The 24800-nt window shown below is 40.3% G+C and overlaps 1 protein-coding gene across 2 annotated transcripts in view; it reads right to left on the bottom strand.

Annotated features, from left to right (window-relative positions):
- Nucleotides 1–24800, bottom strand: part of RFX8 (RFX family member 8, lacking RFX DNA binding domain) — an 85527-nt gene that overhangs the window by 50101 nt on the left and 10626 nt on the right. For both annotated transcript variants that reach the window (XM_032351764.1, XM_032351765.1), the window contains exons 2-4: nucleotides 22045–22168; nucleotides 10412–10473; nucleotides 9258–9344 (exon numbers count right to left, since the gene is read on the bottom strand). In XM_032351764.1, the coding sequence (XP_032207655.1) occupies nucleotides 9258–9344; nucleotides 10412–10473; nucleotides 22045–22168 (273 nt within the window). The remainder of the gene's footprint in view (nucleotides 1–9257; nucleotides 9345–10411; nucleotides 10474–22044; nucleotides 22169–24800) is intronic.

Genomic DNA, 24800 nt, shown 5'->3' with positions numbered 1-24800 from the left:
AAATCTTAAAAAAAGAAAAAAACCTGCCAAACTGTTTTGCATTCCTACCATCAATGTGTGTACGAGTGATGCAGCATCTCTGAATCCTCATCAGCACTTGGTGGTTGCTGTTGTTTTTTTATTTTAGTCAGTCTGACAGGTATGCAGTGATATTCCATTATGATGTTAATTTGCATTTCCATAATGATTAATGATGCTGATGATTCTTTTATGTGTTTATCTGCCACGTGTGTATATCTTCTTCAGTGAGATGAATATTTGTGTCTTTTGCCCATTTTCTAAATGGATTTTTTTTTTATTGCTGAGGTCTGAGAATTCTTTATATATACTAGGTACTAGTCCTTTGACAGATAAGGTAACTTCAAATACTTTCTCCCAATTTGTAAATTATCTTTCCATCCCCTTCATAGTCTTTCACAGAACAAAATTTTTAATTTTGATAAGGTCCAACTTATTAGCTTTTCCTTTTATGAACTGTTACTCTGTTGTCAAGTCTCAGAATTTTTGCCTAACTCTAGGTCCCAAGATTTTCCATTTTTTTTAAAGTTTAATATTTTTATGGTTTAAAAGTAAGTCTATGATCCATTTTGAGTTAATTTTTGTGTAAGTTGTGAAGCTTAGTTGTGAGTGTTTTTTTCCCCCCGCATGTAGATATCTAGTTTTTCTAGCAGCATTTGTTGAAAATCTAGTCTCCTTCCATTGAATTACCTTTGCACCTTTGTGAAAAGCCAGTTGAGCATATTTGAGTGGATCTATTTCTGGATTTTCTACTCTGTTCCATTGATCTGTGTCTGTGTCTCCACCAAAACCACACTGCTCTCTTGATTACTGTAGCTACATTACAGTAGTGTTTCCTCCCACTTAATCTTCTTTGTCAAGGTTGTTTGAACTATTTTAGGGCCTTGCCTTTCCATAGAACTTTTAGAATAAGCTTGCCTATGCCCACAAAAAACCTTGCTGGGATTTTTTTTAAAACAACTTTACTGAGAGATAATTCACATACCATACAATTCACCCATTTAAAGAGTGCAATTCAATGTTTTCTTCGCATATTCACAGGGTCATACAATTGTGCAGAAAAGAGATAACATAGTGGTATTGAGACTGCTCTCTTTAGAAAGGCCTTCTGCTAAGATTGGCCCTTGGCTGGAGTCTGGGAACTTGGTTCCCAGAGTGTTCCCAGTCAACAGTTAACTGATAAGAGTAGTTCCCTGTGCCTAGACTGTTTGTGCAAACAATATAGTTTATGTAGAATAACATACTTTCTTTTTGGGAAACTGTCATTTTGGTGCATGCTAGGAAGAATATCCTTATGACCAGCCCCCAATAAAAACTTTGAGCATGGAGTCTCCTAATGGGCCTACCTGAGCAGACCCATATATATGTGTTGCTGTATTTTTGTTACACAGAGGAATGTGCTCTTTGTGGTCCTCATGAGAGAGCAAGAGCATATGGAAGCTTGCACATAGATTCCTCCAGACCTCTGCCTCTTTTCCTCTTATGCTCCAAGTGTATATCCTTACTATGTCTCTGTAGTATATTTAGCCATAAGTATGAATATATTATTTTGGTTTGCCTGATTTATCTTGTGCCACCCAACCTCCCAGATGGTGCAGCCTGAGGGAGCTAGAGGGCTCTTCCGAGACTGCCTGGGGGATCTCTCTCTGTGGGTCAAGGGTTCCCTCCATTGGTGCTCCCCAGCTGCCTCTGGGTGCACTGGAGACAGAGGCTTCTGGACTAGGCCACTTGCTATATAGCTCAGTCTCCTTGACTGAGTGTGAGATTAGCTCACACTCTTTAGTGTATCTCTTGGTGAAAAAAAGGTGTCTCAGATCCAGCAAATAATGAGAAGGCTTTCTCTAGCTGTTTATTTTTGGTGGAACTCCCTGTTGCTGCCCCTTGCTTAATATTATTAGAGGAACTAGAGGAGAAATGAGTCTACCCAGATGCCTTGTCTTGCTAGGGAGGGGGTTGGGAAACAGTGGGTCTGGGTGATTGGGGGAAGATACAGGGCACCCTATCACTGTGCTGGTTGTGCAGTCCTTGGGGTCCCCAACCAGCTCATTTTCTTCTTACCACCTTTCAGAGTTTTCCTTTGCTTCCTGCATTATCTCCAGTGTTTATAGTTGTATTTAGCAGGGAGAGGCAGAAAAAAATGTATCTATGCCATCTTTTTCCAACCAAAAGTCCCTACATCATCATATTTTAATTCGTTAGGCACAATCATATCATCAAGCATTCCAACTATTGGTAACATTGATTTATAATATATACACGGTCTACTTTCAGAAGTTTTCTGAGGCAGCTAGGATGATGTACAGGGAACAAGATAGTGTAGTTTCATTTTTCCTTTCTGCCTCCCTCTAATACAAATAAATACCCTGGAACTTTTACAGTGGGTCATGATAAAAAGGCTCCAAAACCTGGAAAGAAGAAGGTGAACTGCTAGAGTCTTCTCGCCACAGTGTGGTGAGTGTCCTGGGTTTTCTTTCTATGTCCTATACATAGCTGGACTGGATATTGGAGAGAACTGTAGCCCCGAACTGTCAATAGGCATAGACATAAATCCCAAGAAAAATTTGCACTCCCTAAACAAAGGAATAGGAGAAGGAAGCTTAACAGAAACCTGGAGTGGGCTGCTAACCTTGCTTCTGGAGCATGGGTTGGCAACCCAGTCAGACCACAGTGGCAGCCTCAACATCGTGGTGAGATGACCCACCCTCCAACTCCACATCCAGGGCACTGACAGGTGGGCTAATCCACCTGCATAGACAATACTGAATCCTTTAGCCAATTCAATAGAGCACAGAAGGGTAGGCATGCTATCCACAGGAACAATGCCAGCAGAACCTGGTATCTCCCTGCCCAACACCAACCATAAAAGAACCCAGGCTCAGCCACTCTGGCTGTCTGCATTCCACACAGAAAGTGGACCAGCGAAGCAGGTTCAGCTCCTATAGGTAGCACCAGTAAGGAATTGATTGTATGTCCATCCAATGTCAGAAGAATGAAGCAAACCAGAACAGGGTGCAAGGGCTCCGAAAATTAAACTGTCTTTGGGACAATAGTACACAAAAATAGGCCAGAACCTACATGTTCCACCTAAACAGTGTGACTGCCTGCTAAAGGAGATTTAAATAGGATAAAAAATATAATGTCATAACACAAATGCTCAGGATACAATAGAAAATCAACAGAAAATGCCCAGGATACGATAGAAAAATATGTAGATCAATGGAACAAAATAGAAGGCTAGTAGAAAACCCACACATACATGGTCAATTAACTACAACAAAGTAGCCAAGAATATACAATGTTCTTTTCAATAAATGATGTTAGGGAAACTGGACAACCATATGCAACAAAAGAGAAAACTTCCTTATGCTACAAAAATGAAATCAAAATGGTTTAAAGACTTGAGTGTAAGACCTGAAATCATAAAACTCTTAGAAGCAAACATAGGTAGTAAGCACCTTGACATCAGTCTTAGCAATAATTTTTTTTTGATTTGACACCAAAAGCAAAGACAAGAAAAGCAAAAATAAATAAGTGAGACTACATGGAACTAAAAACTTTCTACACAGCAAAGAAAACAATCAACAAAATAAAAAGCAACGTACTTAATGGAAGAAAATATTTGTAGATCATATTTCTAATAAAGGGTTAATATTCAAAATATATAAACATACAACTCCATAGCAAAAAAAAAAATCTGTTTACAAGTGGGCAGAAGATCTGAATAGTCATTTTTCCAAAGAAGACATACAGATGGCCAACGGGTACATGAAAAGATACTCAACATCAGCAGCGATCAGGGAAATGCAATCAAACCACAATGAGATATCACTTCACACCTGTCAGAATGGCTAATACCAAAAAGACATGTTGCCAAGGATGCAGGGAAGGTAAACCCTTATGCACTGTTGGTAGGAATGTAAATTGGTGCAGCCACTGTGGAAAACAATATGGAATTTACTAAAAAAACTACATATAGAACCACCATATTATCCTGCAACTTCACTTCTGGGTATTTATCCAAAGAAAATGAAAACACTAACCCAAAAAGATATCTGCCCCCCTATGTTCATCACAGTGTTACTTATAATAGACAAGATACGAGACAATCTAAATGTACATTGACATTTGAATGGATAAAGAAAATGTGGTGTGTGTATTCCTCATGATGGAATACTATTCTGCCATAAAAGAGAATAACCTCTTGCCATTTGCAACAACATGAACGCACCTTGGGGATGTTATGCTAAGTGAGGTAAGTCAGACAGAAAAAGACAAATATTGCATGGTCTCACTTATAGGAGGAACCTTAAAAAAAAAAAAACACTCAAAAAAGCAAAACGCCAGGCTCATAGATACAGAGAACAGATTGTACCTTTTGACTTCAGTTATAAAATAAATAAGTCCTGGGGGTATAATATACAGTTTGATGACTATATTAATAACATTATAGTACATATGTAGAGGTCCCTAAGAGAGTAGATCTTATCCTCATCACAAGAAAAAATTTTGTAACTACAAAGTTATTAATATTAAAATATTAACTAGGTTTTACTGTGATGATCATTTTGTAACATATGAGAACATCAAATCATTATGTTGTATGCTTGAAATTAATGTGACATTGTATGTCAATTATAGAGAAAAAAGAAAGGAAGAAAGGAAAGAAGGAAGGAAGGGAGGGAGGAAAGAAGCTAAGAAGGAAAAGAAATAACAAGAATTAGGTAATAATAACAAGACCTAACCCCTAATAACAAGAATTAGGTAAGCCACGATTTGAATAAGAAAAGGTAACAAACTGACACCAATATTGAGATGATTTAGATGTTGGAATTATCTGACAAAGATTTTCAAGCGATCATTATAAAAATTCTCTAACAAGTAGTTATAAATTCTCTTAAAACAATTGAAAAAACAGAAAACCACAAAAAAGTAGAAGTTACACCAAAGAACCAAATGGGAATGATAGAACTGAAAAATACAATGACCAAAATAACAACCATATACATAATAGCACGGAAAAATGATAGATATGATAAAATGTATGTATCAAGGTCAAGAGCAATATGCTTAGAGTCCCTATTAAGTGCTTACTGTGTGCCAGGTCCCATTTCAAACATTTTCCTTGTATTAATTCATTTAATCCTCACAACAGTCCTGTGAAGAGATATTATTTTCCTTATTTAAATTTCTTTTTTTCTTCATTCTTTTTTTAGGGAGAGCACACATAGTGGGGAGGGGCAGAGGGAGAGAGAGAGAGTGAATCAGGGCTCAATCTCACAACCGTGAGATCATGACCTGAGCCGAAATCAAGAGTTGGACATTTAACCGACTGAGCCACCCAGGCACCCCATTATTATTATTCTTATTAATAGGTGAGGAAACTGAGACACAGAGAGGTTGAATGACCTGCCTAAGATCACACAGCTTACTAGTGGTAGAGCCAGGCAGGCTGTTTCAGAGTCTCTGCCCTTAACAATGTATAATATTGCAGAGTATTATGCTGCCTCTTTGAAGGCAGAGGCTTAACCCACTGAGCCACCCAGGCGCCCCCTATGCTGCATTTTTGAAAGAATTAAATTTATTTCAGTGAGAAATCTCAATGGGCCAGCTCTGCCAGGCTGCTGAAAAAGTCTCCTAGCTGGTCACTCTGCCTCCTCTTCCATGTTCTTGCACAGTCCAGTCTTAGCATGGTTGCTGGGAGGATCTTCATTTAAAACACAAATCAGAAACACCATATGATCCAGTAATTCCACTGCTGGGCATTTACACAAAGAAAAGGAAAACAATAATTTGAGGAGATACATGCACTCCTATGTTTATTGCAGCATTATTTACAATAGCCAAGATATGGAAGCAAGCCAAGTATCCACTGACAGATGAATAGATAGAGAAGATGTGGTATATATACACAATGGATAATATTACTCAGCTATAAAAAAGGATGAGATCATGTCATTTGTCACAACATGGATGGACATGAAGGGTTATTATGCTAAGTGAAGTAAGTCAGATAGAGAAAGAAATACCATATGATTTCACTTGCATGTGGAATCTAAAAAACAAAACAAATGAATAAACAAACAAAAAGCAGAATCAGAGCTACAAATAGAGCACAAACTGGTGATTGCTAGAGAAAAGGAGGATGAGGGATGGGCACGATGGGTGGAGGAGAGTGGGAGGTACAGGCTTCCAGTGATGGAATGAATGAGTCACATGGATAAAAGGTTCAGCATAGGAAATATAGTTGACGCATTGTAATAGCCCTGGATGGTGACAGATGGGAACTACACTTGTGGTGAGTGTAGCGGAATGTATAGACTTGTTGAATCACTGTGTTGTACAGTTGAAATAAATATAATAGGCATGCCTACTCAAATTTTTAAAAATTTAAAAAAATCAGATTGCTTCACTTCCCAGCTTAAGACTCTCCAGTGGGGGACGCCTGGGTGGCTCAGTTGGTTGGACGACTGCCTTCGGCTCAGGTCATGATCCCGGAGTTCCCAGATCGAGTCCGGCATCGGGCTCCCAGCTCCACAGAGAGTCTGCTTCTCCCTCTGACCTTCTCCTTGCTCATGCTCTCTCTCATTGTATCTTTCTCAAAAAAAAAAAAAAAAAAAAAAAAGACTCTCCAGTGGCTCCCTATCACACTGGGAATAACATTCCAACCTCCTTGCCAATACTTAGAGGTCCTACTTGTATGTTCAGATTCCACTCCTCCCACTCTTTTGGTAATTCACCAAACTCCACCTTCAGATTTCCTTGCTGTTTTTTTGAACTCATCCCTGCCTCGGGCCCTTTGCACTTGCTCTTTCCTCAGCCTGGAATACTTGTCCTCCCAGATCCTCACTTGGCTGGCTATTTTTTTCACCTTTCTCTCAAAAGGCATCTTCTCAAAGAGGCCTTCCCATGACTCCATTTTATTATTTTCAGATTAATTTTGCTATTGTTCCATTTTTATTGTTTTACGTCTTCCCCACTAAAACTGATGAGAGGGGAGGCCCTGTTTTTTTGTTTACTGCTTAATTACCAGTAACTAGAACGGGGCCTGACTTATTGTAGGAACTCAAGTATTTGTTGAATGAACAAATAAATGAATGGATGAGTTATATAGATTTTATTACCTGAACACTAAAGAAATAAAGTTTTTTTTTTTGTTTTGAGACCTAATTTAAAAACATTTTTTAAAAAGATTATATTTATTTATCTGACAGACAGAGAACACACAAGCAGGGGGAGGGGCAGAGGGAGAAACAGACTCCCCACTGAGCAGGGAGCCCAATATGGGGCTCTATCCTAGGACCCTGGCATCATGACCTGAGCTTAACCAACTGAGTCACCCAGGCACCCCTGTTTTGAGACCTGATTTTTTAGAGGAATTTGTCACACAGGTTCTTGTATAAAAGATACAATAAAGCAGAAGACATTTTCATCTGTATGCTTCATAGATTATTAACAATAGTGTATCATTATATTTCTGTATTTTAAGATATATTTAGTATTTCTAAAAATGTGGAATGGAATCAATAAGGAAGTTACCTTAAATCTTAGTACTTAAAAAAACTCGCTTAACTGGCAAAGACTTTAGCGTTTATCAATTTTTAAATATGTGTTGAGCATGAAAAGCACCTGGTCCTGGGCTTATCTTGTGGATAAGCCAACGTCACCCTTGTTTGTATCTGTGTCTCCTGGCAGCCCTCCTCTTCCTTGCTGAAGATAAAACACAGTTCTTTTCCCCCCACACAGACCCGTTCTAGACCCTCACTCTGTGTGTGACATGGACCCAGAGATCGCAGGACACTCCTGGCCTCTCACGGCTGCTGAGTGCTGGTCTGGTCATGCTGCGGGACACTCTAAACAGCCTGCTGGGTGATCTGGGGCAAACAAAGAGATGTCAGCTCTAGCCTTTCAGGAGTGTATGGGTCAGCAAGCCAGAGAATACATTTGCACAAGGAGAGTTCTAACCTTAACCGAAATAAGTCTCCTATTTCTTCCCTTCCTTAACTTCTCTATTTTTGTTGATGTAATTTTTCCGTCTTTGTGACTAATCGATGAATAAGACTTTGAAGCAGAAGAGCTGGTTGGAAGAAGAGTTTAATGACTTTATTTGAGGTTAAGTTTGAGGTTTCAGTGGGACAGGCTGGGCTGAGTCAACCAACCGAAGACCCTGCCTTGGAGAGGTCTTTGAGATCTGCCTCTTTTTTGATTCAGGCGCTCATCAGAATGACCGTGGCAGCTTTGGAGCCATCTCTGGGCTGACTCTCTCCTTCCCAATCTAGCTAGGGATGGCTGTGGGGTGACACTTTGTTTAGATTCTTCTGCTAGTAGCATATATTGAAATAAGGAAGTCAAGAGGCAGAGATGATTTGGAGGGAGATTAAAAATGTAGATTTCTGGGGCGCCTGGGTGGCTCAGTGTGTTAAGCCTCTGCCTTCAGCTCAGGTCATGATCTCAGGGTCCTGGGATCGAGCCCCGCATCAGGTTCTCTGCTCAGCGAGGAGCCTGCTTCCCCCCACCCCCTCTCTGCTTGCCTCTCTGCCTACTTGTGGTCTCTGTCTGTCAAATAAATAAATAAAATCTTTTTAAAAAAATGTAGGTTTCTGCATACTAAATATGAAGAGCCAATGGGTCATATAAACGAAAATATCCAGCAAACAGCCTGAAAGGAATGGCTGGGAAGTGGGAGAGAAAGGGCCATGGAAAATGACTTAGGAGGAGGAAGTCATCCGTGGGCGTGCAGTGATAGGTGAAAGTTAAAGAAGGATGAGATATCTTGGGACCAAGGGGTAGGAAGAGCACCATTGGTTGAGTCTCAGGACGATGACTGCACTTAAGGGGAGGGGAGCAGTAAGGAGACAAGAAGGGTCACTTGGGAAGAAACTGGGTAAAGCAGTCTTAAGAGCTATAGGAAGTTTTAAGAAAGAAGGGGCCAATTCTGTCATATTTTACCAAGAAGTTGGGAAGAATGAATGAAAAATGGTTTTGGCAAATGAGATGATAATTATAAGGAAAAGTATCCAAGAAAATGAACTGGAAATGCCTTTCTCTGGCCAGTGATGTTGCCAGAGTCTGATATACTGCCCTCGTCAAAGCCGTGTTGAAGGATGTGTATGTTTCCATCCATAAGAAGGATTAGTAGCAGAACAGCCAAAAATACAGTTAGAGTCAACTAAAATATGAGTGCTTCTCATATTCATCAGACTGTGACTTATGGCCAAAATACTTAAATGACAGATACTAACCTGTGGTATCTTTTTTCACCCAGAAGGTAACAATACTGGGCATAGAAGAAAGAGCTTTTCTTGATACAGATTCCATCATAATGATACCTGAAAAATAAAGGTTGTCTTAACGATCATGTCAAACCACTGACATGTTTTACAGAAGCCACAGAATAGACTAGCTAATAAAGATCTGAGTTTTATCTACAATGCCATTTATCAGCTCTGTTAGGTAGACCGTTTCATACTATTTCATACACATTAGCTTTAAAATGGGATCGTAAATGCTCTACTCTGCTTTCCCAGCTTAGACACTCCAATCTCAGAGACATGTGACAGAAAAGCCTCCTCCTGCCACCGCTGTGAACCTTTTTAAAGCGAAGGGCAGCGACATCCACATTCCCTCTACCGAGAACTAGACTCAGATTCTCACAAACCCAAGAAGGCAGTCAGTTCCTGCTCTGCAGCCCAGGCACTCTGCTGAGCTGGGAAAATGCAGCTGCTTGTCTAGGCTCACAGCAGCAGAGCAAAATTTTTTCAAATGAACTATTACCCAATGTTTAGTTTGGCAAACGTTTCAGCTGTCTTTATTCCCTTGTGGGTAGCAGGCCCTTTTCCTAATTTGGCTTCCATCCCTTCTCACTGATTTTCTGATCTAACTGATTTCTCCTGATTTTTCTTGATTTAAAAGAAATAACAATAGTAATTGAGTGACAATTACACCATGATGCACCTGATAACACTGGAATTTCCTTTTGTTTTAAGAATACATAGAGTCTGGGTACCTGGTCTCTGGAAAATAATTCAAATATGCTAATTAGGTGAATACTTAGAAATTTTAGTTCAAAGAATAATTAAAACAGTTCTATAACTCCATGTGTGTAATTATTTAAATATGTCAACAGACATCTACAGGTCTAAACACTTAAAGTGTTGAAACAAGAAAACACTTTCATATTTTAACAAAATCACTAAGAAAGTAGAGACTAATATTTAGTTCTAGTATCACCCAAATTATTCCAGGCAGTAGGATTTCATGTGAATTATGGGAACTCTTTGGTAGCGTTGATATTTCTATTTTGTTTAGTTTTGCATTTTTGTGTCACCCATTTTGTGATTTTTCAAAATGTTTGTTTATTCTAACATTTCAAATAAAACAAAAACGATAAACCTACCTGGCACTTCCTCTCGTACCTAGCCTCCGGGTGCCGAGATCAGGAAAAACCAAACGCACAAGCTAAAAGAATAAAACAGACTTAAAGCTGCAATTGGAAAACTTAGAAATAAAACTTACAGTTTCTCCTCTTATAAGGTTTCAGTTGTATTTCCCTTTTTTATTATAGAGAAAATATGTGCAAATAAAATTTGGAAAAAATCAGACATGTATAGGGACAAAAATATACCATTCAGAGGAAACTACCATTTAAACCTCAGTGTGGTTTAAATGAGGTTTAGTGTGGTTCCTTCCAGTTTTTTAAGAATTATTTTAAAGAGAGAGCACATGCATGGGGGAGGGGAGAGGCTGAGGGAAAGGGAAAAGGAGAGAAGCGGACTCCCCACTATGCGTGGAGCCCATCACAGGGCTAGATCTCAGGATCCTGATAAGGGCCTGAGCTGAAACCAAAAGTCAGTCTCTTAACTGACTGGGCCACCCAGGTGCCCCTTTCCAGGTTTTTTTTTCTTTTCTTTTCTTTCTTTTTTTCCCCCTTCTTTCTCTTTTTATTCTTTTCAAATATTTTATTTATTTATTTGAATGAGAGAGAGAGAATGAGCAGTTGGGAGCAGCAGGGGAAGCGAGGGAGGGAGAGAGACAGAGAGAGAGAGAGAGAGCAGACTTCCTGCTGAGCAGGAAGGCTGATGCAGGTAGATCCCAGGACCCTGGGATCGTGATCTGAGCCGAAGGCAGATGCTTAGAAGACTGAGCCACCAAGGCGCCCCTCTAGTTTTTTTTTTTTTTTTTTCCAAGCCTCCATATGTGTATGGATTCTGTGGGTGTGCACAGGAAACAACTGGTGTCATACAATTAGCATGTGTACAGTTTTGCTTTTGACTTTCTCCCCTCTACAGCGTACCATAAACATTTCCCCCTTGTCATTAAGAATTCTCTAAAAACAAGAAATAGCTGCATAAGAGTCCAGCATGTGAGCTGCCATAATTTAACTATTTTCCTCTTTTTCCAATGTGATAGTCATTTTCACTTTTTATTATTTACTTGTTTACCTTATTTTTTTGTTTTAAAGGTTTTGGTAGCAAATGCTATTAAAATATTGAATAACATAGCTACTTCTGACTCAACTTCTCATCTCCCAGATATGTTTTTGATGTGTTTTGTCAGCACTGACATTATATTTATGACACATTATATTTTTTAAAAATAGAAGCCTATTCCAGTTCCCTAATTAGAAGAGTTTCATGACATGCATGGTATCCAAGTGCATGTCTTGTTGAAAGTGGAAATCCTGGAGCATGGTGGAATTAAAAAATACAAAGTATGGATGGCATGGTGTTTGAAGCAGTCAAGTAATGATTTCCACTATTTTTCTCTAGTTCCCTCCGTAATCATTCAGCTTCTGCTTCTGCTTGGTTTCTTGTTACATCCCTCTTTCTTTTTTTCCTTTTTTTGAAGATTTTATTTACTTATTTGAGAGAGTGTGAGAGAAAGCAGGAGTGGGGGAGGAGCAGAGAGAGAGGGAGAGGCAGATTCCCCTCTGAACAGGGAACCTGATTCAGGGGTCTATCCCACTGACCCTGAGGTCATGACCTGAGCTGAAGGCAGACACTTAACTGACTGAGCCACCCAGGAACCCCCCTCCCTGGCTATTTCTTTTTTTCTTAACTTCTAAGCAGCAGGGTTTAACAGTGGCACATAATGTTTCTCTTGCCTGGTTCTAGGCCCTACCTCTTCCTATGGGAAGCCACGCAAGCCCAGGTATAGAGGAAGAAAAATGAAGGAACAAGAAAGGCAATTCTTGTACAATTAAACACCAAGGTTATGCGGCCAGATTGAGAGGTTCCTTTAGGGAAGAGGTCCAAAATGTGCAAATGAAGAATAAATGATAAAAGAAAAAGTCAGCAAGTCTAAAAATGCAGAATTAGAAGCCAAAAATTCCTACTTTCAACCACAGATTCTAAAAATTCCATCACCTCTTAAGAAAATCACTTAACACCTTTACTCTATGTGAGCTGTAAAATAGTAGGTACCTAAAAGAATTATAATAAACTATGCAGCAGGCTCAGATTCAAGGCCCTGGGAAATAATCTGGTGTTTTAGAGGGAGAAGCAGAAAGAAATTGCCTAGTTGCCTGGCAGTATAATAATCTGCACATTTTATTTTATTGAGTAATTCCATCCCTAGACTATCTTGTGATTTCATTTTATGATCAGGTTCATCATAGTTAAATTTTAAAACCCATTGAGATAATTATTTCCAAAAAATGTAATAAGTAAGAAATGTATATATTTAATAGATGGACAACTCACAGAAATTAATGGGAAAACAATAATATTGCAATGGGAAGTTGTCTGGGGATAATATGTATACACACAAGATGCGTATGACCAAAACACATGCAAAGGTGTTTACCTTCCCTAACCATCCAATAAGTGCAAGTGGAAACAGCTAAATATAGTTCTTTAAAAAAAAAAAAAAGATTTTATTTATTTACTTGAGAGAGAGAGAGCATGAGAAGGAAGACGATCAGAGGGAGAAGCAGACTCCCCACTGAGTAGGAAGCCCGATGTGGGACTTGACCTCAGAACTCCAGGATCACAACCTGAGCCAGAGACAGTGGCTTAACCCACTGAGCCACCCAGGTGCACATATCAGGAACTGGGGCGCCTGGGTGGCTCAGTGGGTTAAAGCCTCTGCCTTCGGCTCAAGTTGTGACCCCAGGGTCCTGGGATAGAGCCCCGCATCAGGTTCTCTGCTCAGTGGGGAGCCTGCTCCCCCCCGCCCCCCTACTTGCACTTGCAATCTCTGTCTTACAAGTAAACGGATAAAATCTTAAAAAAAAAAAAAAATATATATATATATATATATATATATATATATATATATCAGGAACTATCATGAGGGCTGAGTATTGGTTACAATGGTCTAGAATCCCTCCTAAGGAAGTTACCACATACAGATGGAGACTTATGGTAGAATAGATAAAAATTATGAACAACCAAAATTTCCAATAAGGGAAATGGTTAAATGAATTCTGGAACATCCAAAAAGTGTTTGAAACTGTTTTACAACATTTATTTCAAAATATTTTAGTGTGAAAATGTTTATGATATTCTAAGTTTAGATAAATGGACATGTGATTATAAAAGTTAATTATTTCTTGAGTGTTTCCTATGTGCCAGGACCACTCAATTCTTTTTATATGCATTCTCTCATTAATTTCTTAAAAGCATCTCATAAGGCAGGTACTGTTATTAACATCATGAATAGTTTCATCCTACAGTTGATGATGTCGAGGCACAAAAAGATGAAATAACTTGCCCCGGGTTATAACCTAATTAGCTGGATTCCAGGCTTAGTGTTGTTAAAAAGTATACTATATTGCAAAATCAACAACACAAGAAACAAGCATTGGCAAGGTTGTGGAGAAAAGGAAGCCCTGGTGCACTGTGGGTAGGAATGCAAACTGGTGCAGCCATTGCAGAAAACAGTATGGAGGTTCCTCAGAAGGTTAAAAATAGAACTAGCCTATGATCCAGTAATCACACTACTAGGTATTTACCCAAAAAACAAAAACAAAAAAGACCCCATGAATTTAAAAAGATATATGCACCCCAATGTTTACTGCAGCATTATTTATAATAGCCAAGCTATGGGAGCAGCCTAATAATGGAATATTATTCAGTGACCCCTGAAACAAATAATACATTATATTTTAATACAAAAAATGAAATCTTGCCATTTGCAATGACTTGGATGGAGCTAGGACGTATAATGCTAAGCAAAATAACTCAGTCAGAGAAAGACAAATACCATATGATTTCACTCATAGGTGAAACTTAAGAAACAAAACAAGCACAGGAAAAAAAAGAGAGAGAGACAGACAATACAAGAAACAGACTCTTAACTGTAGAGAACAAACTGATGGTTATCGACGGGAGGTGGGTAGGGGGTTGGGGAAAAGGGGAAAAGGAATTAAAGAGTATACTTATGATGAAAAAATGATAAAAATTACCATATTACATGTTGTCTTCCTGTCTATCCACCTGTCCATTTACCTCTGGCCCACCTATCCATACATCAATCTTTTAATCCACTCATCCACGTAGTACCTTTACAACAGGATGAAACATGAACACAACAGACATCAGATAGCAAAGTGAATTGTGAGACACGCATTGCAGGGGACTTGTACACTCAGGCATTTAGCTAAAATTGATTTTTTAAAACCCTAATAAGTCCTCAACTCAAACCACTCACGATGAAATAGAGAGGAGAAGAGATCTAAGGGGATTTCTTGTGGCAAGACAACCTTCTTACTTGTGAAGGGTGTGTGAGACAGAGCGTGACTCAATCATCTCAGGTCTAGCAGAAGAAGGGGCACAGATTCACTTAAACTCTTTGCGAGGCCCCCGTTGGTAGTGACTATGGCATAGGACTCCTAATAGAGTATAGACAGGCTGGCCGGTGCACTTGGTGAACAGGCAGAGGAGAGCTGCCTCCACCCTGGTTTCAGCCGGGACAACCACAGGCTGTTTAGACCAAGAATGGCTGAGTAGTTCCTATGGTCAGAAGTGGTCTACATGTGAGAAAGAGCTGACATGTGGGAGACCCCGGACTCTGTCCAGCAAAAGGCCCCCAGAATGGACAGACAAGCTACAGAAAGAGTCATTCACCAACACAAGGAATGCATACTAGAACATTCCCATGGGCTGCTCTGAAGAAACCACTGAAGGGACCAGGAAACAAGAGTCTGCCTGGCCCCCAAAGTGTGAAGTTGAGCAGTAGGAACCTTCCAGCCATTTTTATCTCCCCTGCTTCCAGAGGGGTAAAACTCCCCAACATGTTTTGGGGAAGAGGGATAGGGAGGGAAGAAGCAGCCCCAATGTCTAGTTCTTCACAGGCAAGAAACCATCCTGGAGGAGATAAGAAAAAGATTACACTTTAAACCTAATTCAGTTTTGATATTATACAGAACTGGACATTCTAAGCCTCAGACTGATTCTGTGTAGTAAATCAAGAGTGACAACAGGGCTTTGTATCATGCAAGGACTAGAGTGGTCACACTTTGTGCTCACCTGCTCATTCAGGAGTGAAGGAAGAACCACCCAATGAGCAGGTTCAAAGGACCATGGGAAATGAAGGCAAAATCACTGATTAGTCCCTTAGTTCCTGCTGGTCACATGTGTGTGCATGTGTGTGCAAGCGTGCAAATAAACTATATGTGTGTGGCTACAGCTCTGGAGAATGAGGCTATAGCCACTATTTATCTTCCTCTTTTTATAGTCTTCCCTAATTTTTACACTTTCTATAAAGGGACTGTAATACGCTTATAATCAGAAAAACATCAGTAAATGTTATTTTTAAAAAGGAAGTCAGTGTTATGGAAATTCCCTAATCCATGTGAGATATCGCTTGCACCAAGAATGAACACTACCCATCATATGCCCAGGGCTGCCAAAAAGAGCAAGAAACATTCCGACATCTGCACAGGAACTTGATGTGGAATCTGGAATCAACTCCATTCCCAGGGGAAGAGAGAGGAAATGAGAATTGGGTATTTTGTTGTTTCTCTTGTAAACATGCTTTGGGATCATATCCTTTTCCCCTTCCTCTCCCTAGTCCATTAGTCACAAATTCGGCAGCAAGGGTCCCTTCCCAACAGGGGCTCCACTAAATGGCCTGTTTTTCAGGCAAACCCCAGCGAGAACTGAAAGTTAGTTGTCTTGAAGAATGGACTCTGAGGCAAGTATTAAGATGAAAAAATGCTAAATAAATGCCCCATTGCTACACACTTGAGTCTCTTTTTAAGTTTTCCTTTGGAATGCTCTGCCATGAGACTACCCTAGAGGTAACACAACTTATAAGAAACTCTGAAAAAGTTTTTAAAAACAGGCTTTGATTTCTTAGTAAAGGAAATGGAGATCTTACAGACACTAAACATGTCATGCTCAAGTCACACTATTTCCATCTGATCAAGCTGCTGGGCAGGTAGATAAGGAAAGCGCTGTAGAGCCAGGCTACCCAGGACTGGGTCCCCTTGAGGAAGTGTCCCAGGCTGCCCTGTGATGAAATAACCAGGTGTGGGCTGACTGATAAGCTAAACAAGGGAATGCCTGGCTGGCTGGAAAACCTTATTCAGGGACACCTTGCAAGCACAGAGTGTACTCCATGTCTTGCATGTACTCCTATTGCTTTCATTTCTTGAATGAAGGATAACAGATATGCATTTCAAATATGGGAAAAGACTGGACGACCTACAAGATTCAAGAAGATACTGGGAAACAGAACTGCAGATTGAAACTAAGAAGCTAAAATACAGGAATAAGAAAGAGTGGCCGCGCCTAGGTTCAAATAGTTACCTGCATAACAACAATAATCTGAGAATAACACTTTATATTTATGTAAATACATACAAATACTTCGTATTTAACTCATGTGAAAAGTACTTAAGGGTATTTCTGTTGACCACAACCTTAAAATGAAACCAACAAAGTGTCTTGGAAGGATAAAAGCCAATAGTAGCTCTCTCCCTCCCTCCCCCATAAAAACAAGAGCCCTTGTCATCTGAGCACTCCTGAGGCACTGGGTTGTACGCTTGGGGCTACCTACATTGTAAGAAGAACATCAGTAAATTGAAGTCATAATGAAACAAGTGGGCAGGAAGGTAAAAATTTGGGAGCTGAGGAATATTCAGTGTGGAGAGGGGAGACAAGGAGATGTAAAAAATTGGTTCCAATATATTTGAGCAGCTGCTATAGTAGAAGACTCCCCTAAGTATTTTATTATTACCAAAAGTTCAGGACTTCCACCAATGACTCCATTTCAGGGATGAAGATTTTGGCTAGAGGAGTGGATCTAAAAATGTAAATGTTTTGGAAACAACACTGGAATCCATAGAATTGCTTGTGGGAGGATAATCTGGAGCAGTCACTTTGGAAAATAGTTTGGCCCCATCCCCAGACATCAGAGTCGCACACCTCCTTCGCCTGCAAGGTTCATCTCAGGACATAAATGCCTAAGAGAACATCTTCATGTGCAGAGTAGGAAATACACACGTGAGCATTCACAACAGCAAAATCTGGAAATAACCCAAATGCATATTAGTAGGACAGCAGATGAGTAAATTGGAAAATATTACACAATGGTCAAATGAATCTAAGATGAGTCTTAATACAATATTAAGTGGACAAAGTCCCAAAGATGACAAATAACATACCCCTTTTTAAAAAGTTGAACAACAAAAATTTAAAATATGCTTTTTAGAAATACATATATGAAATAAGTTAGATGAAAGTCAAATAGGATCTTACAAATGAACCTAAAAAGCAAAACAATAACAAAACAAACTCACAGATACAGAAAACAGGTTGGTGGTTGGCAGAGGCAAGGGGCATGTACTGGGAGTGGGCAAAGGGGGTAAAGGTGGTTAAAGGGTTAAAAAACACACACAAATGCACTAAAACTTCTTTTTTGATGGTTCTCACCAGTGGGGCAGGGCAGGAAGATGGGATATGGGGCAACTGGTGTGGTGCTTCATTTGGGGTGGTAGGCTCACAGATGTTTACCACATTGTTGACAAGAACTAAACACCTAGATGGAATTAGGTCATGCATAAACCCATGATGACAGTGTGTCATGAACTAATGCAGTTCTGTCCACCCGAGGGCCACCAAAAAGAAGGAGAAGGCACACATAAAAAGGAAGACTGAAGGGACGGAGGGAAGATACTGAATCGGCATAATTGTGGCCCAGTCAGCAAGCCCCTGGTTACCCATATCATTTCAGCCCAAGCCAGATGGCTACCCAAAGTAGTATGGCTGTGCAGATTGTGAGCTGCCCCAAGGTCCCTGAGGAGTAGTAGAGCAGGTTCTCATCAGCCTGTGCTCTACTTGCCAAGCAAGATACCGGGGCAGGACTGTGTTTGCCCAAAGGAAGAACACAGAAGTGTGCCACCCCATCACCCAGCTCTATACCCCTTGACTGTCTCTGCCCAGAGAGTGCATTTTGTTCTCATTAAAGTTCCAGCCAGAGGTACTTTCAAAGGGATCTTACACTGAGTTTGGAGGTGGACCAGGTGACTTTCAAGCTCTCTTTGAGCTCAAGGATATTTTTGAGAGAATAACAAGTGGAAAGAGGTCTGATCCACAATTCAGGAGACACTGGAAGGGCATAAAATTCGCCATCCAGAAATGAATCGCTTTGGCATGTGGATAATTTTAGGCTAATTAAAAAAAGACTTTATTTATTTATTTCAAAAAAAGAGACAGCAAGAGAGGGAACACAAGCAGGAGGAGTGGGAGAGGGAGAGAAGCAGACTTCCCGATGAGCAGGGAGCCCGATGTGGGGCTAGATCCCAGGACCATGGGATCATGGCCCGAGCCATAGGCAGCCGCTTAAAGACTGAGCCACCTAGGCACTACTTGGCTGATTATTTTTAAGAAATAGAAGGCTCAGGAAGAACGTTTGACCTTTCCCCTAATTGCCTAAAAGAATTTAGAGGACCTGCTATTTTCTAAAGGAGGTATCACTGTAGGTAACTATAGTATAATATGAAAGAGGTGTGGAAGATAAGAATTTAGCAAAATCTGTTTGTTAAAATTCCTCTCATTGTTTCTGTATGGCCCAGCTAACATTTGCTTACCAAACATTAAGTATTTTTCCTTTTCCTATGAATCGCATGCCTTCCCTTTTGAAGTCCCACTTTCCTACCCTCTTCTCCTTGGCTCTGGATGGTATAGAAGCTTCAACTGCCTGACTGCCAGGTAGAACATAGTGAGCCCCCATGCATACAGAATTAAATTTGATTTTCTCCTGCTAATTTGTCTCTTGTCAATTTAAATCTTAGGCCAAACAAAAGAATCTGGAAGAGTATAGGAAAATTTTTTTCCCCAAAACACCACCCAAGCATTGCGACTAGTTGTGTGATCCTCAGCCTTCACTGGTGCTGGTTTGTTTTCTTGACTTCTAATGCTACCTGCTTCAGCCAATGGCTGTGACACAAGACAAAGCATTAAAGATGCCAACTGTTTCCTCCCCACCCATAGGTCTTTCCTGCAGGCCTCTCTTGCCCACAGACTGTTACAGTATTTGTCACTGGGGTGGAAGGTCAGGCATAATATCATGGAAAGCACCATCCAAGCAGCCATAATGAGAAATCAGGAAGCCAGTGAAAGAAGCTGGCTTCTGGGAAGGGGCATGGAGCAGGCCAGTGGGAGAAGCAGAGACCCAGTGGTTTAAGGATATACTAGAGAGAAAGGAAGGAGATGGCCTGGTGACTTAGAATCTAGTTGTGAGCTCTCTGAGATGGGAATCACCCATTCATGGTGATTTGGATTGGAATCATTCACTGGTGATTCCAATCACTGCACAATTGAAATGTGGCTGGTCCAAACTGAGATGGGCTCTACATGTAAAATACACACCTGATTTTTGAGATTTGGCATGAAGAATGAAAAAAATAACTCAATGATTTATAATATTGATTCCATGTTGAAATAGTATTTTGAATATTTTTGATATTTTTGATTAAATTTTGATATTTTTATTAAATTTCAAAATAATAAAAAATTAATTTCACCTTTTAAAACTCTTCAAAAATGAGGATACTAAGATATTTTAAATTATATCTGTGGCTCCCATTATATTTCTGTTAAACCGCAATGGACTAGACTCCATTGCCTAAACTTTACAATAGTATTTTACAATAATATTTCACGAGATATCCCTTTTACAATAGTATTTAATGAGATATTCCTTTTCTTTTAAAAAAAATTCTCCTTTTAACTTATTTCCAGATGTTGTCTGCATATTTCTAAAAACGGGCTGGAAATGTGCCTTGAAAATAAATACAACTTTATAATTGGAAATTATTATTGTTACTTTAATAATGATCAAGTCCTATGATTCTATTAATTACTTCCATCAACAAATCCCACTGGCTCTGTTTCCCAAATATACCCACAGTTTGATCTCTATTTCCCTGCCTACTCTCTGCACACCTGGCTCCTCTTGCCTCCCTGATTTGACCTCAAGGTCCTGAGGACCATCCTGGTTCTCTCCCTGTACTCCTCCCTCCAGCTGTTGCAGCTTCCTTGCTGTTTGTGCTCCTTCTTTCCTCAGGGCCTTTGCACTGGCTCTGCCTGCGTTACTCTGTTCATATCCACATATTCACTACATTATCTCTTCAAAGTCTGGACTCAAATGTTACTTCTGAGGGAGACCTTCCCTGTTTACCTTCCCTAAAATTGCAACTCTTACACACACACACATACTCCTTATCTCCTGTTCTATTAGTCCCCTCAGCATTTATACTACTCTCGTATACTATGTATTTTATCTTATGGATCTGTCTCCTCTGGCTATAATAAATTTAGCAAGGGCAAGAATTTTTCTGTCTTGCTCATTATTGTATTCCCAGCATTGGTAACAGTGCCTGGCACAGAGCAGCCATTCAATAAATATTTATTGTATGCGGAGGGTCTCCGTAGACTATTCTTGTGCTAATAACTGTTTGCTGTATCTTATATAATCTACACAAAACTCCTGACAAAGCTCTGAACCTCCAGAGGAGATATTTGATAGTCAGTGAATTTTCTAAGTACAACCAAATTGTAGGAGCACCAGCTCTCTGATGCTACAAGTGGCTCTTGGAGTTCATGTGGTGTGGAATGTTGGCATTTCTTTTTTTCTTTTTTCTTTTTTTTTTAAGATTTTATTTATTTATTTGACAGAGAGAGACCACAAGTAGGCAGAGAGGCAGGCAGAGAGGGAGGGAAGCAGGCTCCCCGCTGAGCAGAGAGCCCGATGCAGGGCTTGATCTCAGGTCCCTGAGATCATGACCTGAGCCGATGGCAGAGGCCTAACATACTGAGCCACCCAGTCGCCCCTCCTTTTTTCTTTTTTAAAGACTTACTTTTTTTTTTTTTTTAAAAGATTTTATTTATTTATTTGACAGATAGAGATCACAAGTAGGCAGAGAGGCAGGCAGAGAGAGAGAGAGAGGAGGAAGCAGGCTCCCTGCCGAGCAGAGAGCCCGATGCGGGACTCGATCCCAGGACCCTGAGATCATGACCTGAGCCGAAGGCAGTGGCTTAACCCACTGAGCCACCCAGGCGCCCCAAAGACTTACTTATTTTAGAGAGAAAGTGAGCATGAGCGGGAAGGGCAGAAGGATGGGGAGAGAGAATCCAGAGCAGACTCCCTGCTGAGCATGGAGCACAACATGGGGCTCCATATCACGGCCTGAGCCCAACACCAGCACCAAAATCAAGTCAGACTTAATTTACTGTACAACCCAGGCACACCAAGTGTTGGTATTTCTATGCAGGGAATAATGGCCCAGCAAACCTGACTGAATTTTGGAATATTTGGAGCTGCCACAGTTGTATTTTCTTGGATATCACTCATTCCTTACCTTTTCTGGCCCCTCACTGCGAAGCGTGGACAAAGGACAGAATGGCTTTTCAAGGAAGATGAAGGAGTATATTAACCATCTGGTTGGCTTCCAAGAGTGAAGCCAATTATTCCAACTGAGAACCCATCAGACGCAAATCAATTTTAATATTGCCTCATCAATTCACTTGCATACTTTTTTATTTTTTAACTGAGTACTGTATTTTTATCTTCACAACCTACCTTCCCAAATGTGGCTGGATTGACTTGGTTCTGAGCATTTTGACCACAGGTTTCCACATAAATCTCATACATCAGGCAGCGAGGCACACTGTACCCTTCACAGATACAGAAATTGTCAACCAACCTGGGGGAGAGAAAGAAAAGGCAGAAGAAATTGGCATCAGTTTCTCTAGGGTGGAAAATTCTGTTAAGAATCAATAGGTATGGGGGCGCCTGGGTGGCTCAGTGGGTTAAGCCGCTGCCTTCGGCTCAGGTCATGATCTCAGGGTCCTGGGATCGAGTCCCGCATCGGGCTCTCTGCTCAGCAGGGAGCCTGCTTCCTCCTCTCTCTCTCTGCCTACTTGTGATCTCTCTCTGTCAAATAAATAAATAAAATCTTTAAAAAAAAAAAAAAAGAATCAATAGGTATGGGATCCAAGGAAATGAAACCTGTTTAAGTCACTGAATGCGAAGGCTCACCAACCAGCATCAACAATGTACCGTTTTGTTCTCAGCCTAGAGATAAGTATATTGACTGTGGGTCTTTTTTTAAAGTATATCTTTAATTTTAATTCCAGTATCAGTAACATATACTGTTAATAATAAGCTTCAGGTGTACCATATAGTGCTTCAACAATTCTATACATTACTCAGTATTCATCATGGTAAGTGTACTCTTCATCTCCATCACCTAATTCATCCAGCCCCTCCCCCTTCCCTCTGAAACATCAGTTTCTTCTCTATAATTAAGAGTCTGCTTCTTGGTTTGTCTCTTTACTTTTCCCTTTGTTCATTTGTTTTGTTTCTTAAATTCCACATAGGAGAAAATCATATGGTATTTGTCCTTCTCTGACTTATTTTGCTCAACATTATACCCTCTAGCTCCATCCAGATCATTGCAAATGGCAAGATTTCATTCTTTTTCATGGCTGGGTAATATTTCATATGTATATATATACCACATCTTCTTTATCCATTCATCTATTGATGGTTACGTGGGCCGCTTGCATAGTTTGGTTCTTGTAAATAATACTGCAATAAACAGGAGTGCATGTATCCCTTTGAATTAGGGTTTTTGTCCTTTTTTTGGGTAAATACCCAGTAGTGTGCTTACTAGATCATAGGATAGTTCTATTTTTAACTTTTTGAGGAATCTCCATATTGTTTTCCAAAGTGACTGTGCCGGTTTGCATTCTGATTTTGGGTCTTTAGATAATCAACATGGTGGGCTTTTATTATTGTTTTGTTTGTTGCTTGGTTGGTCTGCTTTTGTTTTTGGCATGTAGGCATATTAAAATGAAGCCTAAATTATTGACTCAGCAGACACTGTTTTATGTCCTATTGTAAATGTTGCAGCCAAGATCTCTGTAGCTATGAAGTGATTATTTACTAGCTATACCATCCCTGTAGGCTTGCCAGTCCCTGTATGCTTGTGACCCAGGGCCCATGTGCAATGCTTTGTCTCCCTCCCCCAGTTGTTTACACAATTTTAAAATCTGAGTCATTTAGGGCAAGCCACGATATTTTGGTTCTTTAAACTGAAAGAAGATGTAAAATGCAAGACACCAAGTTATAGGCAATACACTTTCACTCTCCAGATGAGTGGCATTTATATGTGATCTGGAGCATTCTGGGCCTCTGCTCGGGGTGGGGTCTTCAACTGATCAAGTGCTCCCACACTTGGGGGGAGGTGGCAGTCCCTTGGCAATGAGGGGTTCTTCCTGGGGCTCACAGCCCACAGCCAGCCCTGTGGGGACAGCTGTGTCCCTGTTCCTGCAACTGGTTTGCGTGTGGGGCAAAAAGTGGGCAAGACTGACATCAGAAAGTGTGGTCCTCAGTCACAGCTGATCCCAGCCCTCACTTTACTGGTTGAGGAGAGACTCTCAGAGTTCCCCCTCATTCTTTTAGAGAAATATACAGAGCAAGCCAATTTAATTTTTAAACACAGAAGAATTTTTTAGTAGGACATTTACCAATTCATCTCCTTTCTCATTGATAATAAGCAGTTAATTTTCTGGGATGAGGCACATGGAGGCACAAATTTACTTTCCCTCAGAGCTAAAGACACAATTGTTGACCCCAACAACTTCCTAGTAAAAGGAAAAACCAACTCATGGGAGGTGGAGGGAATCTTTGGCCCTGTATACTGAGGTATACCAATTACCACAGGTCAGGCACCTTAAAACAACAGAAATTGGTTTTCTCACAGTTCTGGGGGCTGAGAGTCCAAAATCAAGGTGTTGGTAGAGCTGGTTCTTCCCAGAGGCTCTGAGGGGAAAGTGCTGTATGCTCCTTTCCTGGCTTCTGGTGGTCACTGGACATCCTTGGCTTGTAGATGCGTCACACTCAGTCTGCCTCCATCTCCACCTAGGCTTCTCTTCTCTGAACATCCGCACCTCTTCTTATGAGGAGCTAAATCCAGTATGATGTCTTCTTAATTAATTATATCTGCAAAGACTCTGTTTCCAAATTAGGTCACATTCTGAGCTTCCAGAAAGATATGTATTTTGGAGAGGCACTATACAACGCAGTACCTGGCCAGGTACTGACATCGTTGTGAGAACATCGTTGTGAGAACATGCCATACTTTGCCATGGTTTAAATATAGCTGCTATGGCACCAATTATTTGGCTCCGATGTCTCTTGGTGGGGAGGGGAGAGGCAAATTCATACAACTAGGTGATTTTTATATTTCTTTTGTTAAGAAACCACTCGTTGATAGATGAAAAGCCTATGCTTGAAGTATTACAAAAGATAGCTACACTTGGGGAGCTGCC

This window comes from Mustela erminea, chromosome 7 (assembly GCF_009829155.1).
Source record: "Mustela erminea isolate mMusErm1 chromosome 7, mMusErm1.Pri, whole genome shotgun sequence".
Classification (NCBI taxonomy): Eukaryota; Metazoa; Chordata; class Mammalia; order Carnivora; family Mustelidae; genus Mustela; species Mustela erminea.
The sequence above is the reverse complement of the archived record's forward strand: the minus strand, read 5'-3'. Positions and strand labels throughout refer to the sequence as shown.